Here is a 20,652-nt window from a genome sequence, read left to right as displayed (position 1 = left end):
GTCAGTGATGGTTACCTGGAGAGGATGGCACGATAGGGCTGCTTAAGCGAGAGCCGAATACGAACTCCGGCATCTTATGTCAGCAGGCTGGTCGGGGGAGAGATCGACTGGTGCGATGAACCACTAGCTCCCGAACGCCGACACAATTATCGGCGTTCGACTCCGCACCTCAACTTATGTCATGTCCATTCCCGCACCCACTTCTCTACTGTTCTCCTCATCAGAAACGTCACGACGGCGTTCAATTCCGCTTGCTACATCGATACCGCGCCGGCATTGGGCTCACGAAGCGTGAGGCGCTTCTGCACCTGTTCGCGTTGGACACCAAGCTGGTCCTCACGGAGCTGGCTTTCCTGTGAAAACGTCCATGCTTGACTGTTTCGACACCGAGTCAAGACTAATTCTTTGCAGTCGGGTTTTTACATACGAAGAGAGTCGAAAGACTTCGGGATAACGTTTTAGACGATAAAGAAACCACGCTTGCTTCCGGCGACTGAAGCGAGTGAAGTTTGGTCGTGAATCAATATGGTTCGGGTAGAGCAGCCATATGGTACCTAATGGCAGGCTGACTCCAATAAGACAGGAAACCTATTTCCCGCGCGGCTTCGGGTCTCCCATCAGAATCGACGCCTAAACACGACGTTCCGGCGCAATGGCAAGCTACAGTCGTGTGAGCCCTGTCGAAAAGGGAAACTCCGCTGTGACCATATGATGCCGACATGTGGGAGGTACGTGTGTAGGACGCATACTAGTGTGTCTTACTTGCCGCTGGAAAGCCCTCCCCTGATGACCTTCCACAGAGAAGCCCGGCCCGTTCGATGATTTTAACTCCGCTTTCCTTCAACTGAAATCACTCGCTAATGTGTACCGCCACCTTCGCAGATGTACTCGACGAAACAAGCCCGAGCAATGCGTCTACCACCCCGCGCCTCTGACCAAAGCGACCAAAGCGACCAATCTTCCAACTCCGCAGACCATAGACAACGAACTCACTAGTCCCTCAGTAAGTCGTTTGCACATGCATGCTCGCCTTCATCCCCTGGAGGCCTTTTGGGTTTGCATTACAAAGCTGAGTAATGCGGTGCTATTAAACCAAAACTGACAGACTTTAGGCCGTACTACAGTCGTTCGAATATGACGCTAGATCTACATCGGTCTCCGCCACACGAGTTGATAACACTCCACAACCCCAGCCAAGAGTTACTCGAGCAAGCAGTCTCCCGGCCCAGCCTTGGTCGTCTCTCAATTATGGCCAGCAGACAATCGAGGAGCTCCGTCGCCCTCTGCCAGAAGCGCATGTCAGGTACGTCGGTTTCAGCCACGGAGAGCCCTCAGGAGTAACGTCCCATGCCTCGATCTCCCCACTCCAGATGTAGATATAGATGCTGATGCCTACGTCGATTTTTAGGGGCGACTCGATAAGTTTCCAGCACACAGCGGGCTTCGTACACCACACGGCGATCTTGGCTGAGAACGAGCTCAGTATCGGAATCCTACCTCCCTCTGACTCCGCACCCACATCCAAAGTTTCCCAGTCTTATATCGATAGGGGAGCAGCAGTGCTCACGCTTCTCAGGGAACTACCAGTCTACCATCGATATATTGAGAAATGGTTCTCATTTGCTAGAGGAATTATCGTGATTGAGCCGATGTTTAAGCTGTTCATGTCTGGCATAACGTCCACGTGGGGGAAATGGCTGACCAACCAGAACACCAATAATGAGCTCAGACGAATGTCTGAAAGAATTTGGGAAAATACGCTGAACCCGCTATCCAGACTTCTGAATAGAAACACAACGCCGCGGGAGTTCTGCCTGTCAGTGACTGGCGAGAACCTCAGATGGGAGGTCGTGGGACTGGTTGTAACCCTGGTATCTCTGCTCGCCCAGAGTCTCTCAGACGGCGATCCAATCTTCTGCTCGCATGACGATCCGCCCGTGGATCGGGCCGCTCTAGTGCTCAAAACGCACAATGCGTCCGAAATATGCGTCAGCTTTTGCGATGATTTCGGCATCCTGAACGACCTATATCTGTGGCTTCTCTACGAGGTACGCTTTTGTTTGTCTCTTTCGAATTTGCTTTGTATTGCTCACTTTTTCTCCGCATTTGGCCTCTCGCACACATGCTAACATGTTACCTCTCTGGCATCGCAGAATACAATCGTCTACTGCTCATTGCGCACCAAAGGGAGTGAGTCAGTTTGCTATTCCTTAGTTTGCAAGCATCCTACGATGCAGTGATAACCAGCTCTCCACCACTCCCGCTCCTCGCGGAACATTGTAAAGGCCGCACCAACCCATGCTGACCTTCTAGGCTACGAAAACTGGAAAAAGTCTGGGATAATCTCGACCGCTCTAGTCTACTGCAACTTTCACGAGGAGATCAAAGTGGACGACAACACGCCATTCTTCATAGCTGAGATGCGGAAACGACTGTTCGTGTGTTGCTATGAAAACGACAAGTACTCCGCGTCCTACAACGGCAGGCCTCCCCGGCTCACCAGGCATTATTGCAAACTCCAGCTTCCACTAGATTTGAGCGATGCGCAAATGATGTCGGACGGGCACGACCTGGAGAACGCTCTCGCAAGCCTGGATGACAATGGCTGGAATCAACGGGGTATCGTCCAGCGCTGCACTTTCGCACGCGTATTCGTAGCCGACTCTCTGATCACAGAAGAGATTCTGGAAATTTCAATGGGCGACCTAGCTCCGGAGGAGATTGTGCGGAGAGCAGCGGACATTGAACGAAGGGCCGTCAAGTTCTACGACAACCTACCTGATTTTCTGCGCATCGAGGAAATCGATATGAAATCCGCGCCAATCGAGATCCTGTTTCTAACATACATCCGAGTCGATCACCTCAGTCATCATTTCTTGCTACAGCGTACACTAATCAAGAAAGTCGGCGCGGATTCTTCAAAGCTGCTAGCTGTCTCAAAAGAGATATTCTGGTTCATACTGCACGTTATAAACCACAGAGATGTCTTCAAGGACTTTCAGGTCGATTTCATCCAACTTCTCACGTACAACGGAATTCCCTCAGCAGCCGTTATTGCCGTCGAGCTTCTCCACCAAGAGCAGGATCCTTCCTCAACCTCGGGTACGTATGTCGCGGTACACACCCCAGCATTTCGGTCTTATTCTTTTATCTGTGGCGAGACGCTCCTGGCCGCCTCCAGCAGGTAAAGGAATAAGGCGTGCTGAAATGGCTCTCTGCTTCCGTTCAAGGAATTCGCTAACGTGTACCCTCGTGTCCGCAGCCCTGACGAATCCTCTCCCGCGGTCACAGATTATACAGGATCTTTCAGTGTTCGTTGCTTGCTTAGGCGCCGTTCGGCCGGAGGCTAACGGATATCCGAGCTGCGACCGGGGAAGGAGATTCTTGAAGAAGATTCTTGATACGATCTTAGAACCTGCGCCCTCGAGAGCTATCGGCAGCAACTCAAGTGCTGGGGGCTTGGGCGATCCGAGTTTGACCGATCCGCTCTTCCAGACGAGCTCATTGAATGATGGGGACTTCATGCGCTGGCTTGAGTCCATGGAATGGGAGCAGGATAGCTGGGTTAACTTCAACTAATCGCGAGCCTTCCCGCGCCGATGTGTTCTGATTCTGTTTATGCTTGGGTCAACCTGAAAGCCTCCAGAGAAGCCGCAGTAGGTGAGGCCACCAAGTGCTGTGCTGCTGGGGGGAGAGTTCGGCCCCGACGCCTGCACCCTTGCTACACTCCTCAAGACGACCGGTCACCGGCGACAGCTCCCGTCAACCTCGAACCCCACCCTATCGCCCATATTACATCACGCAGCATTCCCACGTCCGCATCCAACTACATTCCGCGCACCCAATCGGAATAGTCTCGCTTACGATGTGACGCCACACCCGCAGCACCGCCACTCCAAGCCCCCAGCCTACGTCACCACTTTTGTCACCACTTTCGGCCGTACCGTGCCATGCAGTCGGAGTAACTTTCCAATAAACCATGCAAGCCCTAGAGCATTCTTATCAGGATTTATGCTACCCGAATCCGATCGTGGGAAAGCTTACAACCGGTAAACGCGATCTTACGTGCGTGTCAAGGCGGAGTAGAGACGAGGGAGCTGAGTGAGGCTGTGTATAAGAAGGTGAGATGAACCTGAGAGGGGAGCTTTTTGGAATTACAACGACAACTCAAATCATCTGTCTTCCAAATACTTTCCTTTCGGACTACCTTTGCACGACGAAACATATATACTGAAAGGATGTGCCGTAGACGCCAAAGGCAATACCTCGCCACACCTTCACCCTACCAAGCACGCCGAAAAGGGTGCTGCACCTCGCGCCGCCAACAACGCCTAGCCGCCGCCGAAGCCTACACATCAAACGTCTACTACCCCCAACCACCCGCCCCACTTGCACTCTCAAACCAACAAATAACTTATTCACACCACCACCAACGCAACAACCGCTGCGACATCCCCCATCGACCCTTCAGCATGGCCGCCCTCCTCCTCGGTGCTGTCGGTCTCGGCGCGCAGAAAATAAAAGAGAAGCGCGACGAGCGCAAGCAAAAGAAAGCGCCGTTGCAATGGGAGGAAGAACGCAGTTACGAGGAGGCGAGAAAAGCCGCGATAGGGGATGCCAGGGAAGTTAGGAGGCAGGAGAGGAGGAAGAGTGATGAGGCGGAAGGGGAGAGACGGAGGAGAAGTGAGAGTGTGGAAAGGGAGGAGGTCCCCCCGCCGAGGTATGAGGATGTTGTTCGGGATGATGGGAGGAGGGAGACTGGGTATAGGGCGACGGGATAGGGGAGTAAAACGATGAAGGACGAGTTGGACGAACGAGAGGGTTGAAGGGGAGGACATGGGGCGCTGCTGCTGCTGCTGCTATGACTTATGATTCCTGTTGATGATTGTCGCGGTTGCTGCGTTTTACGAATTTGCGCATCTTCTTGCTCGCTCATATGTTTATATACTACATACTTGCCGCGAGTGCAATGTATAAATTTCCATCATGCCCTTCAAGTCCGCGTTCCTTCCGCCCCTGTACGACACCGGACCGGGTAGGGAGTAAGTCAAGGGTAAGTCGCCCTGCGTCAACAACAGCCGTTTCTTTGCATGAATTCATTAATATGAAGAAAACAATCACAATTTATTAAAGTTGCATCGTCCCAAACGCTTCAGAAGGGAAGAAGGGAACGGACTATGCATGCCTAAAGATCTCCCGGGAGTCCTTTTATACGCGAGAAAAAAGCAACATCTTGGACTATGCACTCTATCAAATAACCATACCCCGCAAAATCTCGATCATTACGGTCCCTGCGTATCTAGTACCTGCAGATCCCGCATGTTGATCAGAATCTCCAGACCCATTGCCCGATACCGCTAGCCTGTTCCCGCTTCCAGCAGGCCCGTTAGTCATACTCCACCATTACATCACCGCCCAATCATGATCACCCCTCACCCCAAACCTCAACATAATTCCCGTCCACTCCACTCGGAAACTACAGCACTACACTACATACTCACCTCCAACTCTCCGTTCAATCTCAGAATTGCTGTCTCACACACCCATCCGTCTCTAAAACCACACACATCTATCCATCCTTCTCACGCCACCACCAATTCAATCCAATTCCATCCAATTCCTAAAACATAACCAAACAACCAAACCAAACACCATGCCCCGCCTCCCCACAAACCCGCTCACGCGCCCACCCCGCCTAGGCTACACCCTCCACTCGCGCATCCTCCCGCGCTACTCCTCCGGCTCGCCATCGCAACCGCCCACCTCGCAGCCCGCCGCCGATCACTTCAATAAGACGGGTGAGAAAGACGCGTCCGACCCGGCGAAGATAAACATCCGAACCGACGAGTACTCCAAGTCTGGCGGCGACGACATCGTTGCAGAGCAGACGGTGGCTTCGTTCCGGGTACGTTATGTTCAGACTTATGACGAGAAAGATCATTGATTGATGGTTCGGACGAATAGAGCTCCAACGACCCCGCGATTGAGAAAGAAACCGCTGGAAGAGGCAATGCGGTGAATCCGCTCGAGACGAGTCCCGCGACGCCCGAGCTGTCGAATAGTGTTGTCGAAGAGCACGTGCGTTTTCTTTTCTCTTTGTTCTCCCCTCGCGTCTAATCGCGGGTGGAAGGGCTGGCTAATCCTGGCGTGAAACAGTACGTCGAGAAGAATGTCGAGCGGGATCCGAATGTGCGCAGTGGTAAGGGCGTGACGCGGAAATCGAAGAAGGTAGTGAAGACCGAGGTGGATTTTCAGCCGTCGGTGAAGAAGGGAGGGTGAGGAACGGAAGAGGAGGATGGCTGGAGTGTTTGACGTATTGGGGCGGCGGATGGCGTGTTTTTGAGGATTTTGAGGGAGTAAAATGGCGATGTACTTTAGCATAGCGGTGTTATTGTATTGGTACTTGTGTAGCAGACTGCACGATCTGGATTAGCATTCTAGCAACTCCATCGTTTGAACCGTTTCCACTAGCACGCTGGACTATATGTGCGCGGTGAGTTGAGCCACACATCTGGGTTGATAAATCTTGTTCGCGCACCGGAGGCAGCAGCAGTAGCAGAAACGCCGACGCCAAAGATTACACCGACGTCTCCCTGGCCTCTGAAACAGCGATCGAGCTCTGCAACATCGTATTAGAATACCTCAGCGAACAGTACTCCGACCCCGACGACGACGATTCCGAAACGCTAATCATATCGTTCCGTGAGCCTAGTTCTCGAGCTTCCTTCGTCCAGGTTCTGGCTCGTTACTACGTCGACTGGGGAGGAAGACGCGTGTGTCAAGCGTGGGTGGTGGGGAGACGATGGGGTCGCTGAGGGAGTTGGCGAATCGGGGTCCTGGGAAGGCGGTTGTTGTGGCGAAGGTGGAGTTTTTGTTCTTGCTAGGTGAGGGATGCCTGGGAGGACGAAGCGTCTGTCGATCGGATGCTGACGGGGTGTAGATTGGGAGTCGTATGGGGTTGATCGAGAGGGGTTTGTGAAGTACAGGGTAGCGGCTGGATGAGGATGTCGTAAGCGAGAACAAAGGGAAATGCAAACCAGGAGGTTCCCTGGGGACTTTCATGGCGTGAAGAGCCTGGTGTGCTTTGTAGGGGGGTCGAAAGAGACTTCAAAGTGGGAAGAAAAGAATAGATTCGTGCCGAGAGAGCGGACAGCAACGATCGTCCGGCATAAGCAAATGAAACACCATCCCAGCTACCCCGCAATCCCTATCCGTAGGAGCGAGCTTCCGATCTTTTGAACACCGAGAAATGCAACTATGCGGGTCGGCAACCGATCGACCGCCTCCACCTTGACTCCTTGGGGCTACCCTCCGTAGCTGTCATCCACTTCACCTCGCTTCTTCTTCGTTGGTCTGATCGCCCTGCCGCTTGAAAGATGTTAGTATATCATACAACAGAAACAGCTCTTAAATCCACTCTTCGTCTCAATCTCAATGCATCCTCTCACCTCCGCCGACTCCGGTCTCCACTCGCTTGTTGCGCCGCCTGCTGCGCCGCCTCATGTCCTAGCTCCGCCCTCAACTCTTTCAACTTCGCTTCCTTCTCCTCCCTCCTCTTGGTCTCCTCCTCCAACTCCTTCTCCACGACGTCCATCTTGCTCTTTATAAACTCAATCAGTGCTTGCTCTTGCTCTTGACTGAACGGCACATTATCCCCGCCCTTTTCCGGTAACTGCGCGCTCCGCTCTCCATTCGGGAACCCGCGCTTTGGGCGGCCGTTTGGCCCTATCGCCATCATAGCGGCCTTCTTGCCGCCTTTGGCGGGCATGAGGTAGTTCCACTGGTCTTCTGCGGTGAGGGCTTCGAACAGCGCTTCCGTGGGTTCGTTGAACTGGACTACTTCCAGAAACTCACTCCTCACGCACCCCGTCTTCTCCTGTATTGCCTGCAGCTTCTCATCGCCATACTTCTCCAGCTGCAAAAAGTGCTGCCTGTACTGCGCCTTCTCGCCGCTAATCGGCTGGAAATGCAGCCTGATATCGATGGTGAACCCGCCCCAGCCCGTCTCAGTGACTTCGTACGGCGGGTTCTCGCATGTGCGCAAGGGGTTCTCGTACGTATTAAAGATCTTGAATTGGACCTTGTTCAGCCAGGTTGTGAGCGCGGGATCGCCTTCGGGCTGCCGCACGTAGACGGTCCAGCGCTTGGTGTGGTCTTCGGGGACGTTCTTGGGGCGGTCGGGGTGCCCAACGGGTGGCAGCGTCCAGGCTTCCGAGCCGATGACTGCGGAGGTTAGTTGGGGGTGGCGCTGAGAATATGAGGGCATGCGCACTGATGTTTCGACTTATGCGCTTGTTCTAGACATCATTAGCTCTCCTCAAGGAGCACAGTTCGAAGGGATACGGACCTTGACGCGCTTGTTCGCGGCGGGGGCGGGCATCTTGAGCTTGTGCCGCCCTGGCTCTGCGGTCTAGACGTCGCTCTCTCACGAAGTTGACCTTACAGTTAGAAGCGCTGGTAGTGTTCAGGGATTTCGCGCAGACAAAGGACAAATGAGCAGTGTGGGGGAATGTGTGGTGTAAAAGTTCGGTGCCCTCCCATCCAAGGTTCACAGAAAGACCGCGGAGGTCTTGGCAACGAATCCCTGCCACTTTTCAGCCCTACGCCTCGCTAGTGGAGTGACATCAACACTCCGAAGCTCCCCCTCTAGCCTCTTCTTTCCCCGAAAGCACAACATAACACGACTCAATGGCTTCAGCAGCAAAGAAGAAGCTCGTAGTGTGCGGCGGAAATGGCTTTCTAGGTACGCACTCCCAAATTCTGTCCCTATCTCTGCTCTCCGAAGCTCCGGAATGCTCACGAGGGCACAGGAAGCCGCATCTGCAAAGCGGCCGCACATCGCGGATGGGCCGTAACCTCAATATCGTGGGTGGCCACCACCATTCCCATCCATCAAAGTCCCCACATTTAACTAATTGAACCACACAGTCGCTCCGGCGCACCCCACTGGGCCTCTGTAACCTCCTCGCCCAACCCGCCCTCCTGGTCCTCCTCCGTCTCCTGGGAAAAAGGCGACATCCTGAATCCCGCAACATACACACACCACCTCGACAACGCAGACGCTGTCGTACACTCCATGGGCATCCTGCTCGAAGCCGACTACAAAGGCGTGATAAGTGGGAAGGAGTCGCCCATCGCAGGGCTCCAGCGCGCATTTAGCGCCAGCAAGCAAGGGACGCAGAACCCGCTGGAGCGCAAAGAAGGGGAGCCGTTAAGACCGCAAGAGAAGGACGGCCAGTTGACATACGAAGTCATGAACCGTGACTCAGGTACGCTGTCCTTCCACCCCCCACCCAATCCCCGCCGCTCCGTAAACTTCCCCTCAAACATCCACACCAGACCAGACTAACAAACAAACCCCCTTCCAGCCCTTAGCCTTGCCCAAGAATCCGCCGCAAAATCCATCCCAACATACCTCTACATCTCCGCCGCAGCCGGCGCCCCCGTCCTCCCCGCGCGCTACATCACCACCAAGCGCGAAGCCGAGGCCCTCATCTTGTCCACTTTCCCCTCTCTGCGCAGCATCTTCATCCGTGCGCCCTTCATGTATGACTCGAGTCGGACCTTCACGCTCCCGATCGCGGCCGCCGGCGGCATAGCGTCGATGGTGAATAGCGCCGTGGGCGGGAGATTGACGTGGTTGATAGGCGCGGGGGGCATCAAGCCGCTGAAGGCGGATACGGTGGCGGATGCGGTGGTAGAGGCGCTGGAGGATGCGGATGTGAGGGGCGTGGTGGAGGCGGGGGAGATTGAGAGGCTGGCTACGAGGGCGTGGAGGAAGGGTATGCTTTAGGGGGCAGAGTACGTGTGTTGTAGGATAGTAGACATCACGGATGCGACGCATTCTCGCGCTGGCATAATCTCCATTGAGAAAGATAGGCTCGCGCCTTGTATATATTATCTATCCACCTTCCCCACCAACCTTCCTCGAGCCTTCATCCGAGCCCCCGTGTCGATTCGACCTGCCTGTGCTTCTCGTCAGCTAACAGCTCCAGAGATTGGCAAACAGAAACCATAGAATATAAAATCAAGTAATCAGTGCTCTCTTTGATCCGCAAAGTCGCACCCGCAGCCTGCGCCGCGAGCCAACTATTCGGCGACACCTTCGTAGTTTAGACTCTGCCCACCACACTGGCTATCACACAGAAAACCGAATATGCAGCGGGAGCGTCTAGAGGTGCCGGGCTTTTCTTCGTCATAACTCTATTGTTGCGTTGCATCGCAAGCAACGTTGATGGAAAGGGGAGGAGGAAATGGAGACTTACCATATATGTTCTATGCGCACGGAAGCCGCTTCAGTGGACACGCGCACATGCGCTCGGGCGTGCGCGACGTGGGATATAGTTGAGGGGAAAGGGTAAGAAAAGGTCGGATTACTTCTTCCGCGCGGACTGCGAGACGAGCTTTTTCTTGATGTGCTTGGGCATTTTGTCCTTGCGCTTTTCGCGCTTTTCTTCTTTGACGGCTTTTTTGTGGTCGCGCTTTGCGTCCTTGTCCATGTTCTTCTTTCCTCTGGGCGTACCCTTTTCGAACTTGGACTGGTCTTCCTCGGAGGATTCTTCCTCACTGCCTGACTCGGTCTCGTCGGATTCGTTGGCGGCGGGAGTCGTATCGGGAGCGACCTTATCGGCGAGAAGGCCCTGGTAGATCAAGTCGTCGCGTTTCCCGGTATTCACGAGCTCGGCGTCGCGCTCAATGTCGTAGACTTGGTCGAGCGTCTGCGGGATGTACTGGTTGCGAAATACTTCGTCGTCAACATCCTCCTGGCGCTTCTGTTCCTCGCTCAACTCTGCCCTCTTCTTGAACATCTCCGCAATAAACCCCTCCATCTCGCTCAACTCCTTGCCACCCTCCTCGCCCGTGACAAACATGAACACCTTCCGCTCGCTCAGCACCTCGACGTTGCGCGAACGGAAGAAATCAGACACGTTTTTGACGTCCATGCGCAGGAACTCGAGGGAGCGCGGGTGGTCGTGCTCCACGGACTGCGAGACGTCGATCATGTAGAGCTTGTTGGCGTGGTAGAGGAGGTTGTACTCGCTCAGATCGGCGTGGACGAGTTTGCAGGTTTGGTACATGGTGCGCATGTAGCCTAGCAGCTGAACGTAGAGGCTCTGCCACTTCTGCTCCTCCTCCTCGGGAGTTAGACCTTCGAACACAACATCGCGTAGTCGTGGTGCTGGCCAGCCTTTCTTGTCTCCGAGAAAGCTCATGACGAGCACATGTAGGCGGAGGTATAGCGGTTCCGGGCATGGTATGCCCGCGTTGTATATCCTCCGCAAGTTCCGCATCTCTTTCTCCGCCCACACCCTCACCATGGCGCGATTGCTGCTCTTATTGTAGCCCTGGCGAAACCTAAACTCGCCCGTAACATACTTATCCCGATCCTTGAACACCAGAATGCTTGTCTTGTACACTTTGATCGCGCGATGCATCTCCCGCGCGTCCTCACCGTCCGGGACCGTAACTGCATGATACACATTCGCCTCCTTGCCTGTGGAAATAACACCGTGAATCTCAGAAACGATGTTCCTGTTGATGAGCTGCAGCAGAATCATGCGCGTCCGCGGATCCAGCACCTGCTCGCTTGTCGCCCGATCGCTCTTGTCTTTGTCGCGAGGCCCGCCGCCGCCGGTCCCCACCATGCGGTCGTCGAGCTTGATCTTGTTGGCATGTTTGGCGAGCGAGGCTACCTGGTCATCGAGGGAGGCTCTTGTGTTGGCGCTGGGTTTCTGAGGGTTCGTCTTCGGTTTCTGGTCGGCGGCGATGGCGGGGTCGTTCAGCTTGCGCTGGCGGTTGTAGGCTTTTGTGTAGTCGTTTGGGTTGGCGGCGGAGATGAGGTCGGGCGCGTAGTCGTCTTCGGACTCGTCGAAGATGGAGGCGATGTCGGTGTCGCTCTCATTTTCGGTCGTGGGGTTTGCAGCCGGTGGGTCTGCTTCGGCAATGGGAGCGTTCGGGTCCGTGCTGGCCATGGTTGCGGCACGCGCTTTGTTTTCTGAAGTCGTAAATTCGAAGCAGTGAATAAAATCGGTCGGATCCGCGGGCGGTCGGAAGTGCGTCGGTCGCAAGATACAGTGAGGCAATCGGTGCGAGAGGTTGCAAAGGATTTATAGGGAGCGTAGCCCTTCGGCGAACTTGTGCAGTAAAGGAGTGAAGAAGTGAATGACTGGAAAGGGTGATTGTGGGGTACAGAAAAGTTCGGTGAGACCAAAACCACGTCACGAAAACACGGCAGAATCGCGGGGTCTAGCGAAGGCGGTCTAACGAGCATTTACCAGTAGTATTCACTAAAGCTCCGCATTGCCTTATATACACTCTACGGCGCCAAGTCTCCTACCCTATTTTCAGCCATCTTGCAGTCCTTCAGCTCCATATTCTTCACGCTGCCAGACGACGTAGACGACTTTGTCCAACGACTTATCCAAAAACTTAGCCAGAACAAGCCCCAGCGAAGGCAGACGTTGACGTGTCTATTCGGCTGATCAAGTGCAGCTCTTGCTCTTCCTCCATCTTGGGCTGGACTCCGCAGCTGATATCCTTAGCATCGACGCGGGTCCGCCGTGGTCGCGCGCGCCATTTGAGCAACACCGGATGGTTGTGAAAGGAGGCATGCGTGAAAACGGTCCATATCCCTGCGGGGACGTCCGAGGTCCTGCCTTTCATCTTGCCGTCCCAGGGATGGTCGTTCCGTGCGGCCTTTTGAGCAGACCTGTCCTCCGATCACATTGCGTTTGAAGGCATTTGGAGCTCTTACACTTGCCTAATCCCGAGCGCGACAGACTCTCCTAGGAAGAGAGAGCTTCACATCCTCCTCTTCACCCTCGTCAATGCTCGCTCCACTACGTTTCTACCAAGCTGTGGTATACTCCGGACCTCCCATTCTGGGTCATCATCGTCGTCTCCCTCTTCTCCCTCTTCAACACGCGGGATAGGAACGTTGCGGACCTCGTATCGCCTCGGTGGATCCCTCAAGCCGGGCCATATGTCCAATGGCAAGAAATCACCTTGAGAAACAGCAAAGTGCTCTCTAGCGCGCTCATCTTCGGCGTGCAATCTATCAAGCTCTCTTTGCGCTTCTTCTGCCTTTCGCTTCGCCTTCTCGTGCCTCCGCCTTCGCGAGGATATCTCGACAAGCAGCTCGGCGTACGCCAGATCAAATCGCTCGTAGAATTCTCTCTGGTTCTCCCACTCCTCTATACCGTTCAAGAGCGTTGGCCGCGTGTCTTCTAGCCAGGAGGCATGGAACGACCGGGAAGTCGCAATGTGTGATCGAACTTCAGCAGCGATGTGCGATATCATCCTCAGAATGCTGTTCAGCGCGGAGTCTTCGTTGCGCAGGTGCGTTATATGACTGTCAATCTGGGATAGGAGAAACGACATTTCTGAGCCGCGTTCTCGAATCTCCGAAACCACGTCCTCTACTTCTTGGGCATCCTTCTGCAGCACACCCAGCATCTCCTGGCGCTCTTCTTCAGTCATCGGTTCCTGTGGGGCATCGGGATCCTCGCCAGACGGGACGGGAGCATCTCCCGTTGCTTGGGTCGCCGCCGCCGCGCCGCCTTCCGTGTGCCGAAGTGCCGTCGCACAGAGATCATAGTGCCGTACTAGAGACTGAAATGCCTGCGCCGCCTCCTTCGCGTGCCCTTCAAGATCATGGTATAAGCTCGGTATGGGACTAGGCGTCGAATCGGTGACTGGTGTGTTTGGGACGTTCTCGATTGAGTGGTGCAAGTTCTCGAGCGCCGTGTCGAAGGCGTCATTGCTGTCTTCGAGGCTTGAGCGGGCCTCGTTGTATCTGTCTATGCAGGCACGGAGTGAGTCTTTCAGGTTCGTGACTGTTGCGCTGTCAATGAAGTCGTACAGATGCTTCTGCGGAGTACCGGGAGGCTGAAGGACGGACTCGATGGGAGTGTCACGTAGAACGGCGAGCGTAGACTGGAGGCCGGCGAAGGAGGCATCGAGGTCGTGCAGCAGTTGCTTCGCCCATTAGTGGTTGATTCAGCTTGCACGCTTGTGTGGATAGTCACCTTGAACTCAGCCCGCACATCCGCCTCGACCATATCTATGCCGCGGCGGACGGCCTCCAAACCATCTACTTGCTCATCAACAATATTCCTGAGAGAAGCATTCTTCGCCGCGAGAATCGCATTCTCTTCTAGCTGCTCACGGGCCGAGTTGACGATGTCATTGGCGCGCCATAGGACCGTCTGGGTGTTCAAAGCGCGCTTTGCGGCAACGAAGTGATTTACGAGGTCTTCGAGGGTTAGAGGGCGGTTCTGATCAAGCGACCTCCTCGAGCTCCCGCTGCTTGCGGAGGAGGCCGGTGATGGTGGAGAAGCCATTGCGGAGAGGGAGTGCGGAGTGCGGAGTAGGCTGGAGCTTGCGGGCGGCGCTGAATGATTGGGCAGACGCGACTGGCCGAGCACATCGTTACGGCGAAGAGACGAGCGCGCGGAGCACCAGTACAGTGGATTGCTCAGCTGCGATCAGGCCATGTTGGTAGCAGGATGCAAGCAGAGCTCATGCGGTGGAGTCGCAGCTACCTAGAGCTCCGCCCGGTACGCTTACCCAGAAGGGCAGCGCGCATACCGTTCACTGGGGTCCCCGGTATTCCAAGCGATAAGGGCTGCCCAGACGCTGAGCGATTATTTGCAATATTCAAAGAAAAAGGGCAATTTGTGAGTGATAGCTGGGCTAGGCCGGCGCGAGTCAAAGGCTATTGCGTGATACGGGCGCTCATCGTGGCGGTTGATGGCGTGCTCGGCGACCTCAGAGGTGAGCGGCGACGTCCCGAGAGGCGTAGCCGCAAACCCCACCGCCGTACGAACCTCGAACCTCACGACCTGACGACGTCCAACCCGCAAAAGCAAAGCCGGCAGCGCAGATTCTGCCATTGACTCTTCACCTCCGCGAGCGACGACCCACAGCTACCAGCCTGCGCACCGCTGCCCGCCACGTCCTTGCGCCCGGAGTGATTCGCGGAGCCTGTGAAACCGTCGCCGTGGTACCTCAGCACGCAATATCTCCCCCGGATCTCGACACTGTCGCCCCGGCCACTGCTCCCCATGAGCGACTCTGCGCTGGGACCTTCATAGGGACCCTTGCGCCCGCACAACTTCTTGCGCAATTGTCATCGGACGAAGATACCGTGCTGTTTGCCCAAGATGGCGTCAAATACCACGCATCCCGTTGAGCCTATCGCAATCAGTCGCAACCCGCCCCAGGCACAGTCGCACAGCCCTAAGAGGAGGCGGCTATCCTGGCGCACTCAAGTTGCGCCTTCGTCTGACGGAATCTCAAGCTCCTCTGCCTCCGATCCGCACACCGCCTTGTTGCAAGGACACGACCACGAAGGCCTCTCGGGACGCATACGACATCTAAGAGAGGAAGATAACGAAAACGAGAGCCAGAGGGAGGAGTCTTTCGTGAACAAGAACGCTTCGAAGAAGTTGGAGAAGATGATTACGCCATATCTCGCCCAGCACATACCGCAGCAGTACAACCCGCTTGGAGATCGCCGGCAGGATGCCCCGAACGCCAATACGAAATACTGCTACCGCCATCGACCGGATCTCCTGTGTAGGAGGCAGGCAGACGAGCCGTCTATGGAGCAGTTGCAGGACGTGGGTTAACTGTTTGCCATCATCTTGAATAACTACTGACATTTAGCAGGAGCTCGGGAGGGAATCTCAGCAAGACCAGCAGAGCATCGCCAATGTTTGGTCCCTCTTCTCCGCCGCCCCATCAAGACATCGCAATCTCATGCTCCAGGGCATCCTCGCCCAGTGCTGCTTCCCACAGCTGTCCTTCATCTCCTCGTCTGTCCGCAACCTCATCAAAATCGACTTCCTCTCCGCATTGCCTACCGAGCTGGGCTTCAAGATTCTCTGCTATCTGGATACCACGTCGCTGTGCAAAGCCGCCCAGGTGAGCCGGCGATGGAGGCAGCTGGCTGACGACGATGTGGTCTGGCATAGGATGTGCGAGCAGCACATTGATAGAAAGTGCACCAAGTGTGGTTGGGGTTTGCCTCTCCTAGATCAGCGGAGGTTGAGAACTGAGAAGAGGCGGATACAGCTGCGTGCTTCAGGACGAGGACTCAACGAGTGGTCGCCGGACATTACACCTATGGCTGAAGCACCTCTACCCCCCACGTCCCTTATATCACAGGATTCCGATTTGTCCGACTCGACTCTCGGCTCCAAGCGCTCTGTCCCAGATGGTTCGTCATCGCCGGAGCAGTCCTCGAAACGTCCATGCACGAAATTGATCCGGGACCAGCAAGCGTCCTACTTCGACCAGCCGAAGAAGCGACCGTGGAAAGACGTGTACAAGGACCGCTTCAAAGTCGGCACCAATTGGAAGTATGGACGTTACTCTACCAGGGTCCTCAAAGGACATACCAACGGCGTCATGTGCCTTCAGTTCGATGATCGCGTTTTGATGACTGGATCTTACGACGCTACAGTAAAGGTATGGGATCTCGAAGCAGGAAATGTGATCCGCACCATCGCTGGCCATACCCAAGGCATTCGCTGTCTGCAGTTTGACGACGCACGCCTCATCACGGGTAGCCTGGATGGCAGCATCAAGATATGGGACTGGCGGACGGGCGAATGCAAGAAGACGCTGAGGCCTCACTCTCGTGGTGTCATCGGCGTCCACATGGCGGGCAAGCTGCTTGCATCAGGATCGGCGGACCACACCATTGTGGTGCACGACTTTGCCACGTCGACGCGCTTCCAGCTACGCGGCCACTGCGAGTGGGTTAACTCTGTCAAGATCGACCTTCCCTCCCGGACGCTCTTCTCTGCTTCCGACGATATGACCGTCAAGCTGTGGGATCTTGATACCCACACATGCATCAAAACCTACGAAGGTCACGTGGGTCAGGTTCAGCAGGTGCTGCCCCTTCAAGTCGAGTTCGAGATCGATGAGGAGAGTTTCGTGGCACACGCCAACGATTCTTCCGACACGGCGTCGCTCACCTCGGAGGCGCAAAATGCGCATACTAATGGCCATGCTGGTGCACCAACCGAGTCCCTGTTCCCGAATGACCCAGACCGTCCCGCTCCACCAGCCTACATGCTTACCGGCTCTCTCGACGGCACGATTCGTCTTTGGCATGTTCCGTCTGGCCGCTGCGTGTATCCCTTCTTTGGGCACGTAGAGGGTATTTGGTCTCTTGCGGCTGATTCGCTGCGACTCGTTTCCGGCGCTGAAGATAAGTTGATCAAGGTCTGGGACCCGAGGACAGGGAAGTGCGACCGTACACTAGTCGGTCACACGGGGCCGGTGAACTGTGTTGGCCTCAGTGATTCGATGTTGATTAGTGGTAGTGAGGATGGCACGGTAAGAGTGCACTGCTTCATGAGTGAGGGCTAGCAGGGTGCTCGATGTCCGTGGGCACGTTTCCACATACGGTTTGATCGTATTTACTGTGCTTTACTTTGATTATCTAGCGTACGATGCTTCCAGCGAGGCGTCACGGATTAGGCTCTGAGGCGGCGTCCCCCGGGAAAGGGCGTCTGCTAGCCTGGCATGGCATAGCACGGCGCGATATGGCCTTAACTTCAGCAGGACTGCAAATTGGCATAGAGGGAATTGCACATGAGGCGTCTGCTGCGTCTGTTGGCATCAGCTGCCCCGTGTGTGTGGCTTTCTACTCCGCTCTTGTACGCGCTTTTTCCCCGCACCAAGTTTTAGATACCCGTTTTAAGGCTGCGCTTTCACCCAATCATAAACCATCTCTGCAATCACTTTTGTCCAACTGCTTCACTCATACACGTGGAATGGGAATTGTCATATGCTTGTAGGAGGGGCAGGCTTTTGTGCCACAGCAGACGCAGACGCAGACGCAATTGCTGGCGAGGATTCGTCTGCGAATGGCGTGATATGGGACCATCAGGGTGGGTGGCCTGTGATGGGGGCAGAGAATTGGAGGAAGGGATTTGCTCGTGCATATATTAGGACCCGCCTGCCTGCCTGCCTGCCTGCCTGCCTGCCTGCCACTAAGGTGTGTGCAATGTCTCGGCCGGCGGCCAGCTCCAGACAGAAGAGAATCTGTGTTGTCGAAAAGTTTCATTCATAAGCCTCCACGACGACGACTAGACTCCACTTCCAGTTCCACTCCGCTTCAGCCCAGGCCAGGCTCTACATATATATCTCGCCTCACCTCAGCTCAACGCAGCCAGCCAGCCGAGCAGTCAATCAATCGAGCAATCGATCAATCAACCGACCCTTCGACAATGCCCTCCTCCTCCCTGTCCTCCTCCCCCTCACTATCCATCCAGTCTCCTCCTACACATCTACACAGCAACCCCTCCGCTTCCGCTGCCGCTTCTCCGTCCAGCAGCGGCAACGCAGCACCGCTAGTTGTTGTGCAGATCGAAAGGCGAGAGAGTGCGTGCATGGCGAGGGAGGCGCAGTTGTTTTTCTTGCTGGGGTTTCGTGGGCGCGTGGATGGGGAGAGTGGGAGGGGGGGTGTGGTTGTGGGGCTGGGGTGAGGGGATGAGTGGGTGAGTCCGTGGAGAGCTGAGCTGGGCTGGAAATGAGATATGGAGGATGGGATGGTATATAGTGGTATGGGAAGGTGCTTTGCAAGGAGATTTCGAAGAGGGGAGGAAAAAGGTTCGGAGGTGTGCGAAGAAGAAGATGAAGGGAGTTTATTGTTACCCGGGAAAAGAGGAGGGGAGAGCGGGGGGACGAGGTATTTGAATTATCGTGGGGAGGCCTTGGTATATCGTCAAGGAAATGGACGGCTGTGGGTAATATCGAATCGTCCGGTTCAGATTTTCACCCCTTCCTGCTTCTTGCTTTGGCAGCCTTCTTCTTCTGCTGCGCTTGTGTGCTCCTTCCAGGTCTTCAAAAGCAATTGAGCGCAACTCAACCAACTCGCTAGAACGCTCAAATGACGTAGGTAGCCGAAATCAAATCTCCCAACTTTACACTTTCTCTTTCTTTGGATATTTGCGTTATCACCGGAACTCCATGTACAACACCCACCCGCACGCTATGCATTCCATCCATACATTGCTCTGTGCTCATTACTCGTAGCGTCGCACCCGTTTAGTGCGCCGCGGTCTCCGGCTTCCGTCCGTGCACGAAGTAGAAGCGGAGGTACATGTGCAACGAGCGGTCGCGCACTTCGTTTATGACTTTGGCCATTAGGATTCTGCATTCGGGTTCGCTCCAGCCGAGGACTTTGCCGATGAAGCCTAGTGTGTAGGGTTCAATGCCTGGTATAAGTGTCAGTGCGCGGTTATGAGGGGAGAGCGGGCGCTGGGGGAGGAGGTACCCATGGCCATGTGCTCGCGCTGGTAGCGGCCTATTTCCTTCATCTTGGGGTCTTTGGGCCAGGGGCCGACGGGGACCTGGGACGACGTCAGCCTCGCACGCGCAGCCCAGACGCGCTCATCGCCGGCGTACCTTGACGCATTTATCATAGACATCCACGAAGCCCGCGTTTAGCATGCGTTCCTTTAGGGTGTCGCCGACCTTGATGACCTTCCCGAACTTGGCGGCAGCCTCGTTGCACAGATCCTGCCACTTCCGTATATTCTCCGCCTTCATGATGGTCTCGTCGTCGCTCTCCACCCACGCCATGGGCTCCTGGAACTCGACGTAGCCGCCGGGCTGCACGTGCTGGAAGCACTGCACGCACAGCCGGTCCCAGTCGTTGATGGCGCCGGACATGCCGCGGCAGTGTATGAAGTCGAACTTCTCGTCGGCGCCGTAGATCCAGTCGCTCTCGGCGTCGTCGATGTAGAACTTGACGTTCGGCGGCACCCAGGTCGGCTGGATGGGCGAGAGGTCGGTGCCGAGCACTTCAGAGCCCGGGTTCTCGTCGCCAAAGTCGATCGCCCATATGCCGGTGCCGGTGCCGATGTCGAGCACGCGCTGCGGCGTGGCGGCCATGGGCGCGTCGTACAGCTTTCCGCCCAGCAGCAGCAGCCAGATGTGGTGCAGCAGGTCCAGGCGGTCCTGCTCCTCGTCGTCGTTGGGTAGCACGTATGCGCCGCTGCGGTAGCCGTGGTAGCGGCGCCCGTTGGAGTACTCGTAGTTGAGAATGGAGGAGGCGAGCGAGGTGCTCGCCGTCGAGTGGCCCTCGAAGGCTGAGTCGGCGTCGGAGTCGGACGGTGTCGTGGTGTCGGGCTCAAGCTCGATAACCTCGTCCGACTGTCCCACGGGCGCGTGCGAGGGACTCGCTGCTGCTGCCGGCGGCGATGCTGGCGCTGGAGGCCCGCCCTCGCTGGGGCCAGCGGCAGACATGGCGTGGGGAGAGGGTCGTTCGTCGTCGGAGCAGGCTCTGAGGCTCTTCCGCAAGCGCGCAGAGGGGTGCTGGCCGCCTTATGTATGACGAGCAAGGCGCGCAGAACAGGAACACAAGCGAGATGCCCTCGGCAGTCCTGCAGGCCTCCCGCGTGGTTGAAGGTTGTATCGACATCCGTCCCCGCGGCCGCTAGCGGAGACACATGGCTTGCGCACACGAGGGCTCCACCACCCACCCGTGGACGGCGCTGTCGACGACTGGCCCTCCAATATACGTACATACCGCCTTTATCGCGCGCCCGAATAGCGACGGCCACCGCGAGCCGTAGCGTGGCCGCCTCCACAGCCGCGGGCGTCGGGATGCTCTAGCGTGCCGCTTGG

General features: G+C 55.8%; 10 protein-coding genes across 10 annotated transcripts; 7 read left to right on the top strand and 3 right to left on the bottom strand.

Moving 5' to 3' along the window:
• Window positions 1-579: 579 nt before the first annotated feature.
• BU26DRAFT_423443 (uncharacterized protein) lies at window positions 580-3,579 on the top strand (the record flags this gene model as incomplete). Its single annotated transcript, XM_033823511.1, has 7 exons — window positions 580-728; window positions 883-1,081; window positions 1,171-1,337; window positions 1,424-2,048; window positions 2,154-2,190; window positions 2,314-3,102; window positions 3,263-3,579. Coding segments are annotated over 7 exons (2,283 nt in total), but the record flags the coding sequence as incomplete, so codon positions are not given.
• A 659-nt stretch (window positions 3,580-4,238) lies between these two features.
• On the top strand, window positions 4,239-4,781 carry BU26DRAFT_503833 (uncharacterized protein; the record flags this gene model as incomplete). Its single annotated transcript, XM_033826718.1, has 1 exon — window positions 4,239-4,781. The coding sequence occupies one exon, from the start codon at window positions 4,239-4,241 to the stop codon at window positions 4,779-4,781; it is 543 nt and encodes a 180-aa protein (XP_033686304.1).
• A 656-nt stretch (window positions 4,782-5,437) lies between these two features.
• On the top strand, window positions 5,438-6,459 carry BU26DRAFT_517992 (uncharacterized protein). The gene is made up of 3 exons (XM_033828711.1): window positions 5,438-5,905; window positions 5,965-6,078; window positions 6,157-6,459. Exons 1-3 carry the CDS (start codon window positions 5,654-5,656, stop codon window positions 6,277-6,279), a joined length of 489 nt encoding a protein of 162 aa, XP_033686303.1. The 5' UTR covers window positions 5,438-5,653; the 3' UTR covers window positions 6,280-6,459.
• Window positions 6,460-8,264: 1,805 nt separating this feature from the next.
• Window positions 8,265-9,921, top strand: BU26DRAFT_539704 (NAD dependent epimerase/dehydratase family protein-like protein; the record flags this gene model as incomplete). The annotated part of the gene is made up of 5 exons (XM_033831520.1): window positions 8,265-8,294; window positions 8,707-8,743; window positions 8,811-8,865; window positions 8,929-9,269; window positions 9,369-9,921. The coding sequence occupies 5 exons, from the start codon at window positions 8,265-8,267 to the stop codon at window positions 9,791-9,793; spliced, it is 888 nt and encodes a 295-aa protein (XP_033686302.1). The 3' UTR covers window positions 9,794-9,921.
• Window positions 9,922-9,941: 20 nt separating this feature from the next.
• BU26DRAFT_280118 (Serine/threonine-protein kinase Rio1) lies at window positions 9,942-12,185 on the bottom strand. Its single transcript, XM_033821503.1, has 2 exons — window positions 10,266-12,185; window positions 9,942-10,185 (listed from the first exon to the last, which is right to left on the bottom strand). The coding sequence occupies exon 1, from the start codon at window positions 11,970-11,972 to the stop codon at window positions 10,374-10,376; it is 1,599 nt and encodes a 532-aa protein (XP_033686301.1). The 5' UTR covers window positions 11,973-12,185; the 3' UTR covers window positions 9,942-10,185; window positions 10,266-10,373.
• A 616-nt stretch (window positions 12,186-12,801) lies between these two features.
• Window positions 12,802-14,342, bottom strand: BU26DRAFT_424191 (uncharacterized protein; the record flags this gene model as incomplete). Its single annotated transcript, XM_033823553.1, has 2 exons — window positions 12,802-13,977; window positions 14,028-14,342. The coding sequence occupies 2 exons, from the start codon at window positions 14,340-14,342 to the stop codon at window positions 12,802-12,804; spliced, it is 1,491 nt and encodes a 496-aa protein (XP_033686300.1).
• BU26DRAFT_279990 (uncharacterized protein) lies at window positions 14,222-15,030 on the top strand. Its single transcript, XM_033821502.1, has one exon. The coding sequence runs from the start codon at window positions 14,397-14,399 to the stop codon at window positions 14,895-14,897; it is 501 nt and encodes a 166-aa protein (XP_033686299.1). The 5' UTR covers window positions 14,222-14,396; the 3' UTR covers window positions 14,898-15,030.
• BU26DRAFT_454534 (WD40 repeat-like protein) lies at window positions 14,824-17,753 on the top strand. The gene is made up of 2 exons (XM_033824865.1): window positions 14,824-15,623; window positions 15,673-17,753. Exons 1-2 carry the CDS (start codon window positions 15,165-15,167, stop codon window positions 17,383-17,385), a joined length of 2,172 nt encoding a protein of 723 aa, XP_033686298.1. The 5' UTR covers window positions 14,824-15,164; the 3' UTR covers window positions 17,386-17,753.
• A 273-nt stretch (window positions 17,754-18,026) lies between these two features.
• BU26DRAFT_517986 (uncharacterized protein) lies at window positions 18,027-19,006 on the top strand. Its single transcript, XM_033828710.1, has one exon. The coding sequence runs from the start codon at window positions 18,249-18,251 to the stop codon at window positions 18,504-18,506; it is 258 nt and encodes an 85-aa protein (XP_033686297.1). The 5' UTR covers window positions 18,027-18,248; the 3' UTR covers window positions 18,507-19,006.
• Window positions 19,007-19,086: 80 nt separating this feature from the next.
• BU26DRAFT_379298 (S-adenosyl-L-methionine-dependent methyltransferase) lies at window positions 19,087-20,151 on the bottom strand (the record flags this gene model as incomplete). Its single annotated transcript, XM_033822554.1, has 3 exons — window positions 19,087-19,238; window positions 19,298-19,373; window positions 19,429-20,151. Coding segments are annotated over 3 exons (951 nt in total), but the record flags the coding sequence as incomplete, so codon positions are not given.
• Window positions 20,152-20,652: the final 501 nt, after the last annotated feature.

The sequence above is a fragment of the Trematosphaeria pertusa genome (genome assembly GCF_010094035.1).
Source record: "Trematosphaeria pertusa strain CBS 122368 unplaced genomic scaffold BU26scaffold_5, whole genome shotgun sequence".
Classification (NCBI taxonomy): Eukaryota; Fungi; Ascomycota; class Dothideomycetes; order Pleosporales; family Trematosphaeriaceae; genus Trematosphaeria; species Trematosphaeria pertusa.
This window is presented reverse-complemented; position numbering and strand designations above follow the sequence as displayed.